The sequence below is a fragment of the Vulpes vulpes genome, chromosome 8, assembly GCF_048418805.1.
Source record: "Vulpes vulpes isolate BD-2025 chromosome 8, VulVul3, whole genome shotgun sequence".
Classification (NCBI taxonomy): domain Eukaryota; kingdom Metazoa; phylum Chordata; class Mammalia; order Carnivora; family Canidae; genus Vulpes; species Vulpes vulpes.
The window spans coordinates 107,412,335-107,434,355 of record NC_132787.1 but is presented as its reverse complement, the minus strand read 5'-3'; the positions used below and the strand labels follow the sequence as shown (position 1 = coordinate 107,434,355).

The 22,021-nt window shown below is 47.0% G+C and overlaps 1 protein-coding gene and 1 pseudogene across 1 annotated transcript; one reads left to right on the top strand and one right to left on the bottom strand.

Annotated features, from left to right (window-relative positions):
• The first annotated feature begins 992 nt into the window (after positions 1–992).
• On the top strand, positions 993–21,684 carry RSAD2 (radical S-adenosyl methionine domain containing 2). Its single transcript, XM_026009166.2, has 6 exons — positions 993–1,830; positions 7,820–7,981; positions 12,162–12,391; positions 14,866–15,015; positions 15,759–15,791; positions 18,516–21,684. The coding sequence occupies exons 1-6, from the start codon at positions 1,485–1,487 to the stop codon at positions 18,678–18,680; spliced, it is 1,086 nt and encodes a 361-aa protein (XP_025864951.1). The 5' UTR covers positions 993–1,484; the 3' UTR covers positions 18,681–21,684.
• On the bottom strand, positions 4,379–4,504 carry LOC112927800 (small nucleolar RNA SNORA70; annotated as a pseudogene).
• Positions 21,685–22,021: the final 337 nt, after the last annotated feature.

Here is a 22,021-nt window from a genome sequence, read left to right as displayed (position 1 = left end):
TGGGTGGTGTGAAAAGCTAAAATTCATTTTTTTTTTTATGTCCTCTTCTCCCTCTCTGCCTTCAACATAGACTTGACTCCCTTAAACCCAGAGACCTGTTGGGACCTGACCCCATGAAATGGTTCCCAGTATGTCAGGCAATCTGGACTTTACAGTGTCACCACTGAGATGGCGTCCCTTTTTTTTAGCTTGTGGATCTTCAGATTGATAATTCTGCCATTTTCATTTCATTTCCTGAAAGTCAGGGTCGGCTTGTGAAAAGTTGTTAAACAACATTTATGTGAACTGTCAACCCTCCACTCTAAACTTGCCCTGTTCAGAGCATCACATGAAGACTTCACTGGGTTTTATAGTGGTTTTCTGATTTTCGTAGTCCATTGAAGGAGGGAGTCTGAAAGTTGTGGTATACTGTTAACGATCGTCCGCCCATGTCCTGCCTGAAATACCATGATTGTTTATGAAAAGTATCTTTAATAAAGCTGGATACAGTCTGGCTTGGAAATAAAAATAAAAATAAAAATAAAAATAAAAATAAAAATAAAAATAAAAATAAAAATAAAAATAAAAATAAAAATAAAATAGAAATGACTCTCCTGGCTGACTCAGTTGGAGGAGCATGCAACTTTTGGTCTCAAGGTCCTGAGTTTGAGCCTCATGCTGGGGATGGAGACTCTTTAAAAGTAAATAAATAAACTATACATAAAAAAATATGTGGGAAAATATAAATGTCTAAATTTCAATTCTATAAAAATGCGTAAGAGGGGCGCCTGGGTGGCTCAGCTGTTGAACGTCTGCCTTCGGCTCAGGGCGTGATCCCGGGGTCCTGGGATCAAGTCCCACATCGGGCTTCTCCCTCTGTCTGTGTCTCTGCCTCTCTCTGTGTGTCTCTAATGAATAAACAAAATCTTAAAAAAAAAAAAAAAAAAAAAAAACCACCACAAAGATGCCTAAGGAAAGACAGAGTAAGGATAACTGTCACTTTGAGCCTGCGCGTTCTGACTGTGGTATGGAGTGGGTCCTGTCCTCCGCCTGCACAGGTCAATCATATCTTTCATTCTTTGGCTTTCCTAACAAACTCTCAGGGTGGCCCCAACGGCAGGCCGGGCGCCCGGTCAGAGGCTCCGCAGGCTGTGTCGTGCGTGAGTAATGCAGCCAAGGAGGCCACTATCTCTCCCTGCTGCAGCTCTCTGCTAGGTGGAGATAGAGCCGCAGAGCAAGGTCTTGATCTGTATCCAGGTGGGAGGCTACCGTTGACCCAGAAGATAAGGGAAAAGTGCAGCGGAGAGGCACAGATGTTGGCCCTGATCTCGAGCCTTCGGGCTTGGCCCTGTTCCAACTTTCATTTTCATGAACAGGAAAATCGAAACTTGAGCTCAGCGGACAGGCAGTCAGAGGTGTGTGCATCCTGTCCATGCGATAGGTCACCCCAGGACATATAAACTGAGTCTCCAGGCTGCAGCGCTGCCTCAGAGCATCTGGCCACCATGTGGATGCTCGTGCCCATCGCTTTTGCTGGAAAGCTGCTGAGCGCTTTCCGGAAGCCGCTGAGCTCTCTATGGAGCAGCCTGGTCCCCTGGTTCTTCTGGCTCAGGGCAGTGCTCTGGCTGGCAGGGGGCAAGAGCCCGCAGCCTCGAGCCCGGGGGCGCCTGCCGGCAAGCAGAGCAGGGGCGAAGGAGGGCCTGGACCAGCCCACCATCCCCACCAGTGTCAACTACCACTTCACCCGCCAGTGCAACTATAAGTGTGGCTTCTGCTTCCACACGGCCAAGACGTCCTTTGTGCTGCCCCTGGCTGAGGCCAAGCGAGGGCTGCGGCTGCTGCAGGAAGCCGGTGAGTCCCCCGTCCCAGGAGGGAATCAGGGCACAGCCACTGGCTGGGAGCATGTGCAGGTGGGAGAGCTCCTGCAGAACCTGGGAGGCGTCCCGTCCTGTCCTGCAAGGCAAGAGTAGGATGAGCCTGGGGTACACGCCTAGGGGAACCAGACTCAGCTGGCGCGGCCGGTAAGGGATGCAAGCCCATCCCTCCCGTAGCCTCCGAGTCAGCAGAGGTCTGTGCACCTGCCAGGCCCCCAGGGTGCCCAGCATTTGCCAAGAGGCAGGCTGGGAAAGTTGCCACTCTCTGAGTTTATCCAAAACACGGATGGATTGGGGCTTTCCAGAAATCGTTAATGAGGAAAGGTGAAACCAAAGACAAAGTCTTTGACTTAAGAACTACAGTGTGTGAAGGGCGCCCGGGTGGCTCAGTCAGTTAAGTGTCTGGCTCTTGGTTTTGGCTCAGCTCATGATGTTGGGGGCACGATCCCTGAACTCCAGGATTAGGCCCTGAGCTGAAAGCAGAGCTTAACCGCTGAGCCATGCCCTGGATCTGACTTATTTTGTTCTCCATCACATTTGCTCCATCATCCACAGCTCTTCATCCAAAATACAGACCTGCCTCGCTGGGCTCCCCAGCTCAGTGGGCTCACCTGCATTGCTGTGATCCCTGTAATTGCCTCGGTGTCCCCACTGGGACAGGAATCTCCTCCATCTTGGTGACTTAAGTGCCCTGTGCTACAGGCACATCTCCCCCAGCGCCTGCACAAATCAAGCCTATAGTCATGCCGTCCTCTCTTTCTGGAATGCCCTCTCTCCTTCATTTGCAACCCCTGGTGCTTGTTACAAAGATGCATTCTAGCACTTTTTAAAAAAAATATTTTATTTATTTATTCATGAAAGACACACACACAGAGAGGCAGAGACACAGGCAGAGGGAGAAGCAGGCTCCATGCAGGGAGCCTGATGCAGGACTCTATCCCAGGTCTCCAGGATCACGCCCTGAGCCAAAGGCAGGTGCTAAATCACTGAGCCACCCAGGGATCCTTAGCCCTTCTTAAGTTATACCGTGATGTTTCCCTCTGTTGTTTTATTTTTTTAATACCTGGATCCCCAAAGAGTCTGAGTTCCGAGGTTGAACGTTAACATGCCGTGTATCTCTGTGCCTGCCAGGATATCTAGGGCATCATAGCAGGGTAATAAATGTTCTTGGAGAGATGGTTTAATAGATGAAATAATGAAGGGAGGGAGGTCTGGTGCCATGGAAAGAACTTAAGACTCTTGACTCACAAGAGTCCCGCTCTAACGCTGACAAGACTTGTCAAGACATTTAACCTTTCTGAGTAGCAGCATTGCAATCGTTAAAGTGTAGATAATCAAGATCCCTCGCATGCCAATCTCAAAAAGTGGCTTCGTGGCACAAGTAGGTGAATGCTCAGGTGTTTTTAAATAGAGTATAAACTACTATGGCTATAATTAATACCTTTTCATAAAGATTCCTCAGTTCTAAGTAACTGAAGTCAAAGTTAATTAAAGCGATCGAGGTGTAACGTAGGTCGTAGGTCGTATGCCCCGTAAGGGAGATTGCTGGCTGATGGAGGAAAATCTATTTTGGTGATGATTGAACACGCAAATCTAAATGTAAATTACATTTGAAATGAAAATGTACTACTCTGGTGGAAGAGGCTTCTACAATATATTATTTACCTCTCCGGCTTTCACACAGAGATGACTGAATGGAATTTAGCCTCTGGGAGCATCAGTTATTGATCTGTGATCGCTCCTTGGGTGTTATCATCGTGAAGTAAGCCTTGCTCGTCTAAGATCTTACCTACACACCTATAGGCAGCTTTTGTTCCTTTCGTCCCCTCTACATCTTCTCAAACTCATCAAGGGCCGCTGGCCTGTACTGTTTCGCTTCCTCTGGTTCATCTGACCCTATCTCACCACACCTTAGGGAATAATGATGTTTCCATTGGATGATGATCATCGTCACACAAGCAGGCTCCCAGCATGTTGGATTTCTTTCTTTCTTTCTTTCTTTCTTTCTTTCTTTCTTTCTTTCTTTCTTTCTTCTTTTTTTTTTTTTTTTTTAGTTTTGACAGACAGGAAGCAGGATTTATTGATGGGCATGAGTAGGGTTCAGGTGGTGCAAGGTTCTCATGAGTGCAGAGACCTCCATTTGTCCAAGGGGCCATGATTAGGGATGTATTTGACCCCACAGCCATCTGGGATGAGCCGCTTTTCAGCCACCATATCTTCAAATTCGTCCGCATTAAAAAAATAAAAAATAAAAATAAATAAAATAAAAAAACAAATTCGTCTGCATTAAACTTAGTAAAGCCCCACTTCTTGGAGATGTGGATCTTCTGGTGGCCAGGGAACTTGAACTTGGCCCTGCGTAGGGCCTCAATCACATGCTCTTGTTCTGCAGCTTGGTACGGATGGACATGATGACTTGACCAATGTGGACCCTGGCTACTATGCCCTGGGGCTTCACCTCACATACCTGTCTGCTGCCTAGATTGGAGATAGCATGATGTCAGACCTCGAAGTCGACCACAAAGGGCTGTCTCCAAGGTCCCTTAGGGCAACCCATACAATCAACAGGCTGCATACACTACCAAGGAGGCTACTGTGTGCAGCCATGGCACACTGGGCCCCCATGGAGAGCATGTTGGATTTCAATAACGAGATGATGGCACTGGTCAGTGTCCAGCTGTAGACACACCTGAGAGAGAAAGAGGGTGTTGAAGAGCCACGTGGCTTGGTCTGCCATAAGCCGGGCGGCTCCAGGCGAGCAGAGACGAGCGGCAAGCCCACTGACAAGGATGGAAGGCCGTGCGGATTGGGCATCCATTCTAGCTCCATTGTTTCTTTCCTAGCCTTATGATCTCGAATAAATCTTTGAACCTCCCTGAGCTTCAATTCCTGCAACTGAAACCCAGGATGGTAATTCCTTCCTTGCTGGATTAGTTTCAGGATTCAGTGCTTGCCTTTGCCACGTTACCTTGAGTGGAGAGGCCAGTTGCCCATCAAGGGAGAAAAACTGGGAAGGGTTTTGTAACTGGCTCTCACTGTTTCCTTGGGGGGAGCACCACTCGCCACCAGGCAGGGGGCAGGAAGGGACTATGGATGTGACCCCCCTCACTGTGGTTTTCACAGGGAGGAAGTGACAGGGAGGCAAAGCCGGCTTAGCGCGTGCTAGTGGGAGCGAGCTCAGCGAGCTCTGGGCACAGGGGGGCCCCTGTTTCTCTAGACCCGGCCCTGGGAGGCGGAGGGCAGAGTGCAGTGGCCCACAGGGAGCCTCCTAGATGAGGTGCTTGGGGTTGCTCAAGAAGAGGATCTGACCAGCCTTCAGCTGGGACCTCGAAGCTGACTCAGGACAGCGTTTTAAAAGCCTTGCTACAGGGAGTTTGCACAAATTAAATCTCCGAGCACAGCATTCATTACTTGGGGGGTACCAAGTAACACACCTACCATTTGTAGGTACCAAGTAATGTACCATCCATGGGTTCAATGGATGTTGACAAATAACATTTGTGGCATGGTCTACTGTTTGGCCCCTGATCAGCTCCCCAGCCCTCTCTGCTGGTCTGGTTGGTGCTGCTAATTATTTCGTTTCTGTGACCACGTCTGTTTGCTGCTCTTACTGGCCTCCTGCTTCTTCCTTTGAGCTCCGATGCTCACACGTGCTTCCGTCTCTGTGGCCTGCCACCCCGTGTCCTTTCCTCGCCGTCTCTGAAGCGCAGTGGCTTCTGTCTCTACTCCGATCTGGAATAAGCTGTCCGTCTGGTGCTGTGGCTTCGCACCCTCAGGGCCCAGGGAAGCAGGCATTTCAAACTTCACTTAGCGGAGAGTTAATTTCCAGTTACTCTGGAAATGCCTCACTCTGAGGGCTCCCCTGGCAGGGAGAACCTACTCAAGACTCGGTCAACTGAGTCAAAGTGAGCTGAATTAAAAATGAACTCCACTAAAAATTAATTAATTAAAAAAAAATGAACTCCACTATGACAGTGTATACGTTCGAAACTTCAAGATACCCTGGACCTTCTCGCAGATGTCCCCGTTCCCTCCAATCTTCCCTCCTCTCCAGTAAAATCTCAGCAGCAGCATTGAAAGGAGGGGCACAAACCCACAAACAAATCAACACCCAGTGATCGTAACTGATTGATGGCACTTGGACGGCTTCCGCATGTGTCTGCAGGGCGGCGGCTACAAGAGGTTGGTTCCCCAGGCAGCCCCGGGGAATGCAGGAGGTTTCAGAGACAAGAACCTTCTTATCGTGCAGACGCACAGCTTTGATCAAGAAGTCGAGGGTGGAGGCAGGAGGGAGACAAGGGCTGAAGGCAAATCCGCTGCTGTCTCTACCACGGGGGAGCCCCTCCCCGAGCCCTGTGGGTGACAGGAGGCTTATTTTCAGAAGGATCTGGCCCATGGAGGCTGTGCTCAGGGACCCTGGGTGAAGCAGGGAGACAGAAAGCTCCACAAAGGAATGAAGTTGGCCTCCTGGGTGTGAGAGTCCACGTCCTGGGTGCAGGCAGCAGGGGCTGCAGAGAGCAGGAGATTGAGAGTCTTCTCCAGCAGGATAGAATGGCCTAGAGGAAAGACCAAGGCTGCCCAGCCTGCGGGGCATAATCCAGTGGCTAAGCCAGTCTCTCCCTCTGTCACTCTGTAGCAAAACCCTCCAGCCAAGTGGTTTCTTCCTAAATCACAGAAATTCCATTCCGCTCTTTTATGCTTCGCTCAAGTAGGAAAGGACAAATAGAAACACCAAAATAAAAGGCAGACGCCACCACAAATAAACAAGGAGAATATAGGAAACACTTCAAAACGTCCCTAACTGATAACCCCGGAGAGATGAGAGAAAGTTTTGTTAAGAAAGAGCACTACTGCGATGCTGAGAAACTAAGATATGGGAGAGTCTGGGGAACGGAAACTGGGATTTCTAAAATTAGAATTTTAATAGATAGACTAAAAGATAAGGTCCTGGGAAAGTGGGATGCAGGAGACACAGCAGGAAGGTGTGGTGGTTACGAGCCAGAGCCCCGCAGACCAGCTAGAGGAACCCCCGGAGAGAAAAGCACGTTGGAGAAGACCTAGGGGTTATCTAACCCCTAGAATGAGAAACTTCCCGCACCCCAGGAGCTGTATTTTTTCCTTCAAGGACCTGCCAAGTGGCCAGAACAATGAATAGAGACAGATTCTGCTGAGACTCATCACCCTGACATTTGGGGACACTGGAAAGAAAGCCTCCGGAAGAGGAAAAAAAAAAAACATGCACTTAAAAAGGATTATAAATCAAAGTGTTATCAGGCTTCTGAGCAATAACATTAAAACCTAGAGCACAGGAAATAACGCCGCCGAAATTCCCAAAGCACAGCGACTTCACCCAGAATACTTTACCTGGCCAAACTGTTGGTCACAGATGTATTTTGGAACCTAGACCTCCTCATCTTGATTTTTTTGTTTTGTTTTGTTTTGTTTTGTTTTTCCCCCAGGAAACTGCTAACAGCTTTTCCAAAAGAAGGGAGTACACCAAGGGAGGCAAGGGCGGGAGTTCCAGGCTGAGGGGGTTCCAGCCTGTGGGAGAGGAAGGACCCCCCTAGGCCATGCACAGGGCTGTCTCGGGCTGAGAGGGCCCAGCAAGAACGTTCTGGAGGGAGCCGAGGCGGTTTTCTGCAGCTCTCTGTGCTGTCTCGCCCATCGCTCCCTTTGCCCAAGCAAGTGTATCATCTCTGAAACCAATGCCCTACACTAAGAGCATCTATGTTAAAGCAGGGGAGAAGCCAGACCCGAGTTATGTATATGGATAGTCCCTTCCCCACCCAACACCCCCCCGTGGGGAGCACGGGGAGTCAGGGCTCGAGGGGAGGCAGGGGATAATGGGTAACTTTCATTTTCCTTACTTTGAAAGAACATTCCTTGTGTCATGAAAATAGTGGGGGGTATTTGGGCAGTGGGGAAACAAATAACAGAAGTTAAGCTTCACGGTCTGCCTCCCGCAGGGATGGAGAAGATAAACTTCTCAGGCGGGGAGCCGTTTATCCACGACCGGGGCGAGTACCTGGGCAAGCTGGTGAGGTTCTGCAAAGAGGAGCTTGGGCTGCCCAGCGTGAGCATCGTGAGCAACGGGAGCCTGATCCGGGAGCGCTGGTTCCAGAACTATGGTGAGCCACCTGACATCACGCCGTAGTCGGGGCTGCTATGACCTTGGTCCCGGATTCCTTCCATCCTGAGCCTGAGGCCAGGCTCGTGGTGGGGAGAGGTGATGGGGGGGGGCAGGGGGGAGACACCGAACTCCAATCCCTGTGCAAGCCATGCAGGCAGTCGGGAGGCTTTCATTCTGCAGGCTCTATACTTAGAGCCCTATAGGTGTTGACTAACGGGTGTGTCAGGACAGGTGACAGAAAGTATCAGTAAGCACAACCACGGTGTGCATCCCGGTTTAGAGGATGCTGAGTCCAAGGCGTTAGGGAGCGTTGACACAGCTCTGTAGCCGCTCCCCTATTGCGTGCTACTGACCTTTAATATTTCGATACGAAAGGAGCTATTGTTGTATTAGTCTCCTAAATGAAGCAATTGGACTAAAGCAGCCTCTCCCACCTTTGGCTACATATTTGGCTGCTGAAGAAATCTAAGCAAAAGATCTGCGTGGGGACGGAATCCCAGACTACTTCTATCAGAACCTCGTGGTGCATGGGCAGACAGACCTGGGAGGCTGCAAGGGATTCGGCTCCATGGCCAGGATGGTGATCCTAAGTCCGTGGAGGTCCCTTACAGCCGAGTTTCCATAGATGTGATATCCCTAGACCATACCTGGAATTTGGGGAGCAGTGGGAAATAAGAGCTGTTGTTACTACCGTCATTTCAGGAGACGATGATAACCTCTTAGAGCACAATTTTCTGTTCTCACTTTGTGTGAGTTCTTTGAGCCTTGACATCACTGAAAGAGTGGTTGCATCTACTCCCTGTTGAGGCTGCTCACAGAGAGCCTCTCACCAAATACCCCTCCCGAAATGGAGAAGAAATGGGCATGGGGAGGGAAGACTGTGGATGTGGGTGGTATAGCCCCTCCGACGAAGGTGAATCAAGGAAGATTCGAGACAATGTGTTAGAACCAAAACATCCAGGGCACCCAGATGGCTCAGTGGGTTGAGCGTCCAACTCTTGGCTGCAGCCCAGGTCATAATCCTGGGTGGTGGGATTAACCCCTGCATCAGGCTCGGCACTCAGTGCAGAGTCTGCTTGAGATTCGCTCTCTCCTTCTGCTGTCTCTCTCTCTCTCTCTCTCTCTCTGTGTGTGTGTGTCCCTCTCTCTCAAATAAGTAAAATAAATTTTAAAAAAAGAATAAAAATGTCTGTGAAGGGAGTCACTTAAGTGAAATAGGGTCAGAAGCTTCTACGGAAGTCTGGGGACCAGATTCAGAAAGGGAAGAAAAGTTTAGGGGACAATGTGAACAAGGGATAATGGTCGGGTGTTGAGGGGGTCCCTAAACAATGCTCCTCCTCCAACACTGGCTCTGCATGCACACCACTGTGCTGTGAAGAGGAGGCCCCGCCGGGTCACCACATCCAGGGTCAGAAGCTCAAATGCTGGCATGGGGAAGGCCATGGGAATCAGTGAATTTGGAGGAGCATAAGAAAAACCCACTTCAGTCGTAGGGAGACAATAAGCAGGTGTGAGGCCATGAAGAATGGGAAGCACCCTGCCTGGTTCATAGTGGACATGCAGACAGCAGTTAGTCATGAGCTCCCATGGACATTTATCCTCTATGGGAGTGTAGGGTTAGGGCCTCCATAGTCTGAAATTCTTAAAGACACTTCAGAAATCTACATTCTATGTTAAATCTCCCCTTAAATATTTGCAAATAATTTGAAATGGGATTAGATGTCACGCGGGAAAACCACAGCAGCATTTACGTGTAACTGTATGGCCTGTCTGCCTCCAATTTCCCACCTCTGGTTTATAGGACCAGGGCTAAGTCCGTGTGTTGTGGGGACCAGAAGAGCCATTTTGGAGCAACCACCGTCTGTCTCTCTACGTTTGGCAGTTTTCTAAGAGCGCTCACGAGACCCAGGAGCAGACGAGGCTCGTGGCTAAAGTCCATCCGAGCAAAGGATACGGTGCAGAAATAGCAGGAGAAGACGTGCATCCCTGGGTCCCGAGAGCTCAGACACAGGCTTCCAAGTCCTTCCCTTCCGGGACGTACAAGATGTGCTTTCTCTCTAGCGGTGACCTAGGGGACATGTCAGGAATGCTTTGGCCTAGGAATGCTCTTGTGAGCCTCAGGGTCTGAGGCTTTTCTGTGGGGCTGCTCACTTAGGCACATGCTGCTGTGTTCCCATCTGCGGCAGCTGAAACTCAGGACTCCCAACAACAAAACCAGGTACATCGTGAGTGTTGTTCAATGACCCCAACAGCTCTTGATGAGCTGATTTAACATGCCCCACTGCTCCGGGCATGGACACTTCATGAGTGGGAGATGCAAAGAATGTTCTGGTGGCCTTACATGCAGCGATTGGCCAACACTCCCTCATAGGGCCAGGCAGGCTCTTCTGGAGACGGATGGACTGAGCCAACAGATCGGCTTCGCTAATCTCTCATCACAAGGGCTCCTACCAGCAAATCTGAGAGAAGGAGGAAGAGGTCTTGTGGTCACAGACCAGAAGCTGGAGAGTTAGCAGAGTAAAGCAATTGACACGGATTCTCAGCTGACGTGGACACCAACCAAGGCTTTACTATAACTGATAGGTGTCTATTTTAGCTTTGAACTTTGTTCTTGGTTGGGTTAGAGACCACGCACTCAGTTAGTTCTCTCAGGATGATAAACCATCAGGAATTTATTTAAGATCAATTTTTAGGGCATTTTGAGTTGTTTTAAATAATAGGCAGTTGCTTTCTCTGGGTCCAGTTTGTGCTCGATGCTTTGAGCCTGTAAATCAGGTAAAAGACAAGCGCTTGCCCTTGGAGAAACGAGAGACTAATTAGGATGATTAGTTTATTGTTAATCTGCTTAATAGATTGCAACTCACGGTTCAGAGTTCAGGACAACCCGTCACATCAGTCTTTCTCCAATTTGTGCTAAGACGTGGAGGGCGTACACGTGGGTAACATCAGATTGGCCTCTACGTTGAACTTAAAATGTCTCTCTGCTTAGGACCGCTGGTCATAGAAACTGCTTAAAGAGTCTCGGGACCACCTACTTTCTATAACTGGAGGGGTTTGAAGAATCAACTTTGCAGGCAATTCTGCAAAGTCACCATAGCGAGGAAAACTCAGACTCCGTCCACGTTGAGGACATGGCCGGCGATGGGGGTGGGTGACTGAAAATGTCTGTGAGGAAATGAAAGGGGTGAGAAGAAAGGCAGAGGAGAAATTGATGTCACAGAAACATGCAGGGAGGGAGGAGCAGGGGGAGAGGGAGAAGCAGACTCCCCATTGAGCAGGGAGTGATGTGGGTTTTGATCCCAGGACCCTGGGGTTGTGACCTGAGCCGAAGGCAGAGGCTTCACTGACTGAGCCCCCCAGGTGCCCGTCCCTCTACAAACATTTAGATGGTGACACCAGCATAGAAGAGAGGTCAAGAAGAAGCCAAAGAACCTGGCAAAAATATTAAAGTTTTTCTGCAGAGCAATTTTATTTATATGATGAGCAAAAGAGACTGCCAAACCCGTAAATGCTCATAGATCCAAAATACTTATTGCCTCAGAAATGACATAATTGTGATGCAGCCATTAACTAAGGACTCGTTTGGGATTCCGGGGTGGCTCAGTGGTTGAGCATCTGCCTTTCGCCCAGGGCATGATCCTGGAGTCCCGGGATCGAGTCCTACATCGGGCTCCCTGCATGGAGCCTGCTTCTCCCCCTGCCTGTGTCTCTGCCTCTCTCTGTGTTCTCTCATGAATAAATAAATAAAATCTTTTAAAAAATGACTCATTTAAATATACCAATAAATGCTCTCACACACACACACAGGTGCCATTTTAGAATGGTCAAATATGAGTTATCTCCATCACCTCATGCATGATGTGTAATTTTTTTCAAGATTATTTAAACAAGTGCCAAGTATAATTCACATTTCCATGGAGTGTTGTGGGTACAAGGAAAAGTCTTTTTAAACATTAAGAATGAGATACAGGTCGGGTAGCTGAGTGATGGGCACCGAGGAGAGCACGTGATGGGATGAGCACTCAGTGTTATACTATATGTTGGCAAATTGAATTTAAGTAAAAAAAAAAAACAAAACTGAGATACGAGCAAGATGTGTTTTATCACAAAGAGATATAAACGGCCTAAAAGCTTTGGTTCTCGAATGGAAAAGCTTAAAGGTGTTCACTGTCCCTCAGGTGAATACCTGGACATCCTCGCCATCTCCTGTGACAGCTTTGATGAGCAAGTCAATGTCCTCATCGGCCGTGGGCAAGGAAAGAAAAACCATGTGGAAAACCTCCAGAAACTGAGGACGTGGTGTAGAGATTATCGAGTGGCCTTCAAAATCAACTCTGTCATCAATCGATTCAACGTGGATGAGGACATGAGGGAGCAGATTAAAGCCCTGAACCCCGTCCGCTGGAAGGTAAGTGCCGTGTCGCTTCTGCTGAGCGTAACTCAGAAAATGTTCCGGAGACACTTGTGACGCTGAAACCCCGGAGTGACCAAGCCAGCTGGGAAACCGGGGCCTTGGTCCTTCCTCCAGCTCTCTTAAGCTCCCAACTACAGACACTCCTTTCATCTCAGTCTCCCCTTCTAGAAACTGGAACTGATTCCCTTCTGGAATACTGGGAGAGTAAAAGTCAAAAGATAGAGTCGGGGGCACCTGGCTGGCTCCGTCGGTGAAAGGCTTGATCTCGGGGTTGTCGGTTCGAGTCCTGCATTACATGTGCAGATGACTTAAAAATAAAATCTTAAAAAAAAAAAAAAAAAAAAAAAAGATACAGTCACTTCTTGGAGGTGTTCTTAAGACTATGCCCATAGAAAGCCTAATTTGTGTTTGTCTATTAAATATAATAAGGCTGGATTTCTTCTTAAAGCTGTTGGCTTATTCATAAACGGCTATCTGGTCTCCATACGTTCTGTTAATACAGTTTTCATTGGATTATTAGAAGATATTGGGGCAACGCTATTTTTAAGTTGCAGCAAAGTTTATTTGCCAAGATCGGTGCTTTAAGACCGACCTCTCTATCAGCTCCTTAAAAGTCTGAAGTTCAAACTCGAGATGTCTATATCTAGCACCCACAAGGTGCAGACACCTGCAAATAATGGTAAATTGAAGTGTCCTACCCCTGGCTGCTCTTTAGAATCAACTCAGGGAGCTGTTTATAAAGCGGCTGCACCCCCGGACCTGCACCCCAACCCCAGAAGCACCGGAGGGAAGCTGACGATGGAGGGATGTGGGAGGAACGGAGGCTGTGGTCCAGGAGGGGGCCGGACGAGGGCTGGACGCTGGGCTCCGGGCTCTTAGATCCTCCTTCTAGAACCACCTACCTGTCCCGCTCCTTTTCCCTGACACCCCATCTCTGTTCCACTTCTTTTGCTGTTACTGTCTTCCTCATTCTCTTTCCACCTTCTCTCTCTGTATTTACATATACATTTTTCTTCCTGGCTTTGGCTTGCTGGGAGCGCCTCGTAGCTCCTTTATCTCAGAGCTTTCTTCTCCAATCTGACAACTGCGATTGCGGCTTCCACTTGCTGCTTCGCTCCAGAATTGCCGGTTCAAAATCCTGAGTTTTCTGGAGGGAGGCAGATTAGCGCCTGCCTGTTAGGAAAGCAGTTTTCGCGTCAGATCCCGGGTGTCTGCAAGCTGCAGACGGATGAGAACCCGCGCCCCTGAGCCAGGTGTCTGGTCCCCAGGGCTGCCTCCTACGGGCTTGCAGGTCCCGTCAGCAGGACACCAGCATGAGCACGCATGGCAGGGAAGGGACCTCATGGTATTTGTGAGCAGGGAGCTCGGTGTCCCCCCTAGGCTCGCTCTAGTGAAGACAGAGCCGACCCCTCCTGACCTCCTTATCAATCCCACCACCCTCTCCGCCTCCAAGCCCATTTTGCTTCTCAAGCTCCATTCGAGCTGGTGGATTCTGGAACCACAGTCTGAAGGGAAAAAGCTCATGTGTGTCTTCACCCACCTGACATTCAAGGTTGGGCCTCTAGCCTGCGTGGAAACCTCCTCCAACCTCCCTGCCAGGCATCCCTCTTCACCCTGCACCTGGACTGGGGTTGGGTGCTGTGGGGACAATGATGAGGGTGTCCCCTCCCAAGCGGCTGACAGCCACAAAGGCAAATGGTACAAGTACCATTTGCAGGGTCTGCAGGGACAGGTGTTAAAGGGACTGGGAGCAAAAGGAAGGTGGAGAGGGAATAGAGTGAGCAAAGAAGGCACTGGTTAGGGAGTTTTAAAATTAATTCTAATTAAACACTATATATAATCCTCCCCTTGCATGAAAACCCTACAGATCCAGGCTTGGTGCTGGATACGTGTTTGATCAGCTGCCACCTGGTCCCTCCAGGAGCTGGTCCCTGGGACAGAGTTTTTCCTTCTCAGATGATGGTATTCCTTATGGTGGGATAATACATTCACACACACAATTGTTTACTTAAGGGAATGTTGACAGACTATTAAAGGCTTTGGAAACTGTCCTTGTATATTAACTGAAAAATAAACCACATAGCCTAGAGGCCTTAGTAAGGGTTTAGTGAAGCCAGCAGAAACAACATACTGAAAATATTCATTTCTTGGTTTGGGAATCACAAATGATTCATTTTCTCGATGCTTTTGTATTGTCCATATTTCCTGCAATGCACACCTGGTATTTGGTGGTCTGAAGACATCGGATTATCAGACCAGATCAAACATACACCAGCCTGGTTTTATATTTTCAGACGGTTTGCACTTCCTGGCTTTGAGGGGTTCCAGAGCAACTTCTTTCTAGATGGTTCCTTAGTAAGGGGAGTTGTCTTTGCTCAGAAGAGACGAAGCTGGGTCTGGGGAAACGCGGTTTGGGGTAAAAACGATGGGAGGCTCTTTGCACAAGAAACACCCTCCTTGTGTCCCAGGTCTTCCAATGTCTCCTGATTGAGGGGGAGAATTCTGGAGAGGATGCCCTGAGGGAAGCGCAGCAGTTTGTTATCAGCGATGAAGAATTTGAAGGATTCTTAGACCGCCACAAAGAGGTGTCCTGTTTGGTGCCCGAGTCTAACCAGAAGGTTGTATGAAGCAAACATTGCCTTGTTCATCATGACACCTTGAGATTGAGTCCAAGCGGGGAGCTCTCTAGCCCAGAGGGGTCCACACGTTGTTCCCTTAGAGGGTTGGGCGAGCAGGATGGGAGAGGTGCTAAAGGAGCTTCAGCTCCTTGGACCAGGCGTCCGCCCACTGTTCCCACAGCGGGAGCAATTCCAAGGACTCAGCCTTGAGCCACTATAGCTTCCTATAGAGGGTCCACCTTCCATATACCTGTAGAAGGTACAACTGGTTACAGGTAATGAGAGTCACATTAAGATCTTCAGGTGAGCTCTCAGGTGATAGCATGAAAGCATTATGCATTGACAGAGGGGGACATTCAGTGTATGGTAGGATCATCCATTGGGAAGATTAAATAAGGAACAGGGCTCTCCCATAGCTTGAAGAAATGGGGAGATTTCATTGTCAGAGAAGCTCTGAGCACCATGCGACCCTCCCAGCGTGGGGCAGAGAGCCAGCCTGCTGGCATCTGCTGGAATCCGAGTGGACATGGACAGATGCCCCCAGAGACGTATGTTAGGTGGGGATGGGGGCACTGACCCAGGGACCGCCCCGTAGGGGACGTACCCAAAGACACTCAGGCGATAGAAGAAGTGTAGACTCCAGAAGGAATAAAGCACACACATTTAAACACCCCAAGATCATTGCACCCACGTACTGAAAAATACACTTGAAACTAAATTTGTGTGTCATTTCTCTTTTGCAGATGAGAGATTCCTACCTTATTCTGGATGAGTATGTAAGTACTTGCAATGAATTATACAATTTAATTTTTTTTCAAAGATTTTATTTATTCATTCATGAGAGACACAAAGAGAGAGAGAGAGGCAGAGACACAGGCAGAGGGAGAAGCAGGCTCCATGCAGGGAGCCCGACGACATGGGACTCGATCCCGGGATCCCAAGATCACTCCCTGGGCTGAAGGGAGGTGCTCAACCGCTGAGCCACCCAGGCATCCCCAATTTAAAATTTTTTTTAAATAAAAAGAATCTTAAAGATTTTTAAAAATTAATTAATTTAATTAAAAATTCAGTAATTTTTAATTAATTAAAACTAATTAGAGCTCAATAATCCCAGTGTTGAGCTCTGCTGAGCATAACCGGTCCCGGGTTATCTTTGGAGCCAGCGTTTCCTACTTCTGTTGTCACAGATTAGCATCACTATTATAGAGCCCTTATCTCTCTGGGTCGGGTCTGAGCTAGCCGTGTAGACAGGACTTCGCATGACCCAGGCTCCTGTATCCGCACCAACCCCAGGCCATGGAGCCGCGGAGGTCACCCTGAAGCTGACTTTGCAGAGACCTCTGTTGCGCTGTCGTGGGCTGGAAGTTCTCCAGGAACGGGAACCGGGGGTGCCTTGGAGGACTTCACATCACCTTCACACTTCACATTACCTTCAATACCTCTGATACTGCCAGCCTGTCCCCTGACTGATAAATCTTGGCTCTGCTGAGAAGCGGCTACAGCTCTTCCCCCAAAGCCATGGATATTGTTGCTACCGCTCTGCCTTACAAAGAAAAAAGAAAATCCATCCTTCACAAATTTGAAAAACAACTTAATTTTTCCCCTTCCTTTGTCTTTTTTTTTTTTTTTTGGAGGGGGCTACTTCGATTCATAAGCCTTTGCCAATAGTTCTAGTACAGGACAAACAAGTCCATTCAAAGACCTGTTCCTAAGAAATGAGCTCCAGGGGCACCCAGGTGCACATTCAGTGAAGAGTCGGCCTTGGGCTCAGGTCGTGATGCCGGGGTCCTGGGATCGAGTCCCATGTGGGTCTCCCTGCTCAGCAGGGGAGTCTGCTTCTCCCTCCACCTCTGCCTCTCCTCCTGCTCATGCCTGCTGTCTATCTCTCTCTCAAATAAATAAAATATGAGAGAAAGAAGAAAAGAAAGAAAGAGAGAGAGAGAGAGAGAGAGAGAAAGAAAGAAAGAAAGAAAGAAAGAAAGAAAGAAAGAAAGAAAGAAAGAAGAAAGAAAAAGAAATTCCAACAAGAGCAATGACTTTAATGTATACATGGAATTTGGTGTTTGAGAAATATTTGACTTTTGGTATTTTACTATTTTAAAATCAATCAATGATGCTTTATAACCATTTTGGTGTTGGTCACTATGAGCTTTCTTTATGGGGCGTAAGGGGGAAGGCAAGGACTCTAGTGTTCAGTGCATTGGTTCGAGGTAGAGAGGAAAAATCAAACTGAATTTATCTTTGTCTTTCTATTTTTATTTTTATTTTTATTTTTATTTTTAGAGACAGAGAGAGAATGTGCAAGGAGGGGGGCTGAGGTGGAGGGGCAGAGGGAGAGGGAGAGAGAGAATCTCAAGCAGGCTTCACGCTGAGCTTGGAGCCCCAAGATAGGACTTAATCCCATGACCCTGAGACCGTGACCTGACCCAAACCAAGAGTTGGGCGCTTAGAATCTTTTTTTTTAATTTTATTTATTTATTTATGATAGAGAGAGAGAAAGAGAGAGAGAGAGGCAGAGACATAGGCAGAGGGAGAAGCAGGCTCCATGCACCCGGAGCCCGATGTGGGATTCGATCCCAGGTCTCCAGGATCGCACCCTGGGCCAAAGGCAGGCGCCAAACCACTGCGCCACCCAGGGATCCCTAATTTTTTTTTAGAATCTTTTTTTTTAATTTTTTTTATAAGAGTTGGGCGCTTAACTGGCTGAGCCCCCCGGGCGGTCCAGTTTTTATTTTTGGAGTGTCATGACTGGCTGGGGATTTTGACCAATGCTGCCGTGCTCCTCAACAGACTCTCTGGTCTCCACACAACTGCCAGAAACAGAGTGGAACCGACATTTGCTTTTGGTAATTGAAGAACATTTTGGCCCCACAAGTATTACTACAGATGCTCAGTGACACGGTGGGGCACAAGTGTGAAGACCTGATTCCTGCCTGTAAGGCCTTCAAGTTAGGAGAAAAACTGGGACCCTTAACAGGGTGTATAAGACTCTTCTTGGCCTGGCGCCTGCCTGCCTTGTACTTCCTTTCTTATCCCTCCCTCTCCCTTTCTTGAAAGAAGTTTTTGTTAACTTCGCACCTATGTATTCATGCACGAGCAGTTTTCACTCCAGCAATATCATCTACCTGCAATTTCCCAGATACACCATCCTGTTTCATGGGTCTGTGCTTATATAACACTGGTCTCTCCAGCCTATAGTTTCCTAAACATGACTCACCCCTCCCCCCAATGGAGGAACATGCACCTGCTGTGGCATGCGTATAATTCAGTTTATTATGCATTACATTGATCGAATGTGTTCATGTTAAAGTGGGCAACTTGGATAGAGGAAGGGTGCTCAAGGAGGTCGGCATCCTCAGAATAGCATCTGGCCCACGGCCTTCAGTAAATATTTGTTGAAATGAGTGCAATATCAAAAACCACTCTGGATTAATCCCCAGAATTGAGTTTCATGGAATAAATTATACTAAAGTATCCCCTTTCTGTCATGGATTTCCTAGATGCGCTTCCTGAACTGTCAGAATGGGCGGAAGGATCCTTCCAAGTCTATCCTGGATGTTGGAGTAGAGGAAGCTATAAAATTCAGTGGATTCGATGAAAAGATGTTTCTAAAGCGAGGAGGAAAATATGTATGGAGCAAGGCAGATCTGAAACTGGACTGGTAGAGGGAAGATGGAGCAAGCCTTCAACCCACCTGTGGGGAACTTACTCAGACTCAAGGTGTGGCAACTTCCGATGGCGGGGCTTCCTGTTGGCGTTTTGCAAGAGCCCCAGATCTGATTTTCTGTTGCACGTGATATCTGATTGTCTGTGGCCACTGAACACACAAATCACTGGGATAATTGAAATCCGTCGATAATGCAAAACTAGTAACTTTAGTTAATTAGCCTATTTAGGATTTATTTTTTTAGCAAGTGTTTTCTGTGACTCCTGTGCTCCTAGTTTTGATGTTATTTTTCCAGTCCTTTCATTTGCTAGAGTCGGGTTTTTTTTTTTTCCTGCTAAATAGTGAGATGCCAATTTTCACACCTAGAGCAATTACAAAATTTCTGCCCCTCCCTCAATTATTCTGCTGTTGCCACGCTCTTTCCCTTCTGCCTTTAAACCACTGAAGTCTTGGACTCTTTACCCAGAAGGTTGGAAACAGTCAACAGATATTTCACAGGGTAGGGAATGATCATCTCATCGGTGCTCAGTAAGCACCTCGAAGGAGAGTGTCCACCTGCCGGTGCTCTGCACGGCCCCTGGGCCCCGCTGGCTGTTCTGTGGGTGTTAATTATCTCTGCGGCTCTGTTTTCTCTTCTGAGTCTCAGCAAAGCCAGCAAACTCCATACCTTTCATGACAAAGTTGACCCGGGGTCAGGGTTCCTGTTGCTGCAGGAACCCGTCATCCAAGCCACCTGAGTCGGCCTCGCCACGGCGTATGCGTTCATTTGGATGGACAGTTGTCCCCACATCTCTGATAAATGACAACCTTACTTGATGGGCCTGATCTGTTAGGAAACAGCCCTGGACTGGTATGTAGGAAAGAATGTGAGGAAGCATCTAGAATGTGCCTGGATTTTACATCAACAAACCAGTGGCACAATATCATATATCTCAACTAACTTTGAATCATTTGAAATAAGGATATACTCTGGGTCAGTAGGAGAAGATCCTGTTCCTTCCTTTACCAGCTTCTTTGGGAAAATGTCACCTGAAGTGGGTCAGGGAACAGAAGCCTGCCCTTGTGGAAATATCACATGCACTTTGTTTATTTAATTTAGATAGTATCTCATTGCCTGGAAAACAATAATTTCTTTCTTTTCTTTTCTTTTTTTTAAATAATTTCTTATCATTGTTTCAGAAATAGGAAATCCTGGGGATCCACCCCCACCTCCCTCGGAGGCAAAGGCACATTTTCATCCAGCTGCCATGCTGGGGTTGGTCACTAGGTGGCATTAAATGCTGCCTGAGTCCCTGAAGCAAACACCCAGCAATTCCACTACTTAACCTAGTTTCCAGACTTGGTGATTTTGAAAGTTTGGTTTTTGTGATTTTTTTTTTCTCAGAAAAGATATTTCTACTTCAAGTTTTAAGCGACTGCAATTCAACTGAAATATAGTTGTGTCTCATCTAAAACAGGGTCAAATAAATGGGTAAAATAAGTATATGAATACAATTTAAAATTAATTAGTTAATTAAAAAAAAAAACAGGATGGGCTGTCATACACTTTCCATTTTATTTTGTTGTATATCTTAAGAGAGAAATGAATTAGAAAGTTTTTTTTTTCCCTGTATGGGTTTTGACCGTAGTTAAGCTATGATGCCCTTAATATAATCAGTATAAATATATTTTTTTAATGTAACATGAGCGTACTATGCTGATCTTGACACTATTCAACAGATCAAGTTCATCAAAGAAAGATCATGTATGTGGAAGCACCAAAGATGTTGTCTGGTGGACAGCGGGGGCTCAATCATTATTTGAAACAGAATCTAAATTGGAAACCCACATCCTCTGAGTTGGAATGAATTTCTCTCAAATCCGCTCAAATTAAAAAAATGTGGAAAATTGTGTTACTCTTTCCCCAAAGGGAAATCTAAAACAAAACAAAACAAAACTGCCCCTGAGAAATAGGCATTTTAAGTATATTTTCCAACTGGTTTTACATCACCGCTCCCCATCCTTACGCACTATCGGGATTTGCAATGTTTAAAATATCTATTTCCTTTTCTTAAGGGGGAGAAATAAGGACACTTATTATTTGTCATTAGAGTAAAATTCAAATTTGGATCATATAACGTTTTGCTTTTTTTTTTTTTTTTGGTCTTAAATAGGAATTTCAGTTTTATGATATATTTTCCTCTTTACTGAGAAAACAACTGGAGTACATTTACCATGATGAGCTCTGGGTAATGTAGGGAAGTGTTGGATCACCGTATTGGACGCCTGAAATTAATACAACGCTATATGTCAGCTAACTGGAATTTTTTGGAAAAAAAAATGAATGAAAAAGAAAGGAAAAATCAAATGGTAGTTTATCTGAGGCATCTCAATGTAAGTGTTGAGGGCAAAGGTTTTGTGGTGCTTTTAAGTGTCGCGAACGTTTATATCGTAATGATATGAAGATAATTTTGCCTTAAGAAATCTGGGAAGACCAGACATTAGGAATAGCATATTGGTTTTACAAGTACGAATCACCTTTGTCATTTAATGATAAATGACCTGAAAGTTCCCTATTTTCTTTTAAGTTTGAAGATGGCTGAGACCACCCAGATCCATCATCTGAAATGAGGGCTCCTGTTCCATCTCGACTGGAATTTGGAGGCTAGTGGTTGGGTTGGTCCAAAGAACCATGATGCTAAAACGAGCCACCAGTCTCCATGAGGCTCTATCAGGCAATGATTCATCTTGTTGGCTAACCTCTTGTTTTTTTTGTTTTGTTTTGTTTTGTTTGTTTTTTTGTTTGTTTTTGTTTTTGTTTTTTAACCTCTTGTTAAAGACTATTTAACCAGCTGTACTTAGGGGGAGATTCATTGTGCTGTAAGATTTTGAGCCTTTGTCTTGAGTATATATCCGTCTTAATTTTTAAGAAAAGTATATATTTTTTCTTCATATGTGATGCTTTCTGAGGATTTATCTGATGTGTTGTAAGATGTTGCAATAAAAACGATTTTTGTACGATGCCTTCTCTCTCAGTGGGTCCATGTAACGAAGCGTCCCCTGGCTGTGCGTTTAAACTAATTGGGTGTTTTTACAAACTTTGTCCTTGCTAAAGATGAGTAACAATTTTAAAATCAACAAAGTTATCAATAATTAATAAGCACATCACAGGCAACCCAATCAGCAACAAGATGGAGTGGAGATGAGTCATTCTGTATTCTAAAATGAGAATGGGCATCCTGGGAACCAGGTGTCCAAAACCTGACCCTGTGGGGGCGGGGGAGGGGGGGTAGCACCAGCCTCCGGCCCACTGGTCCCAGCTCCATGCTCTGAGTGTGAGCTGGTCAGCTGCCCCCGGCG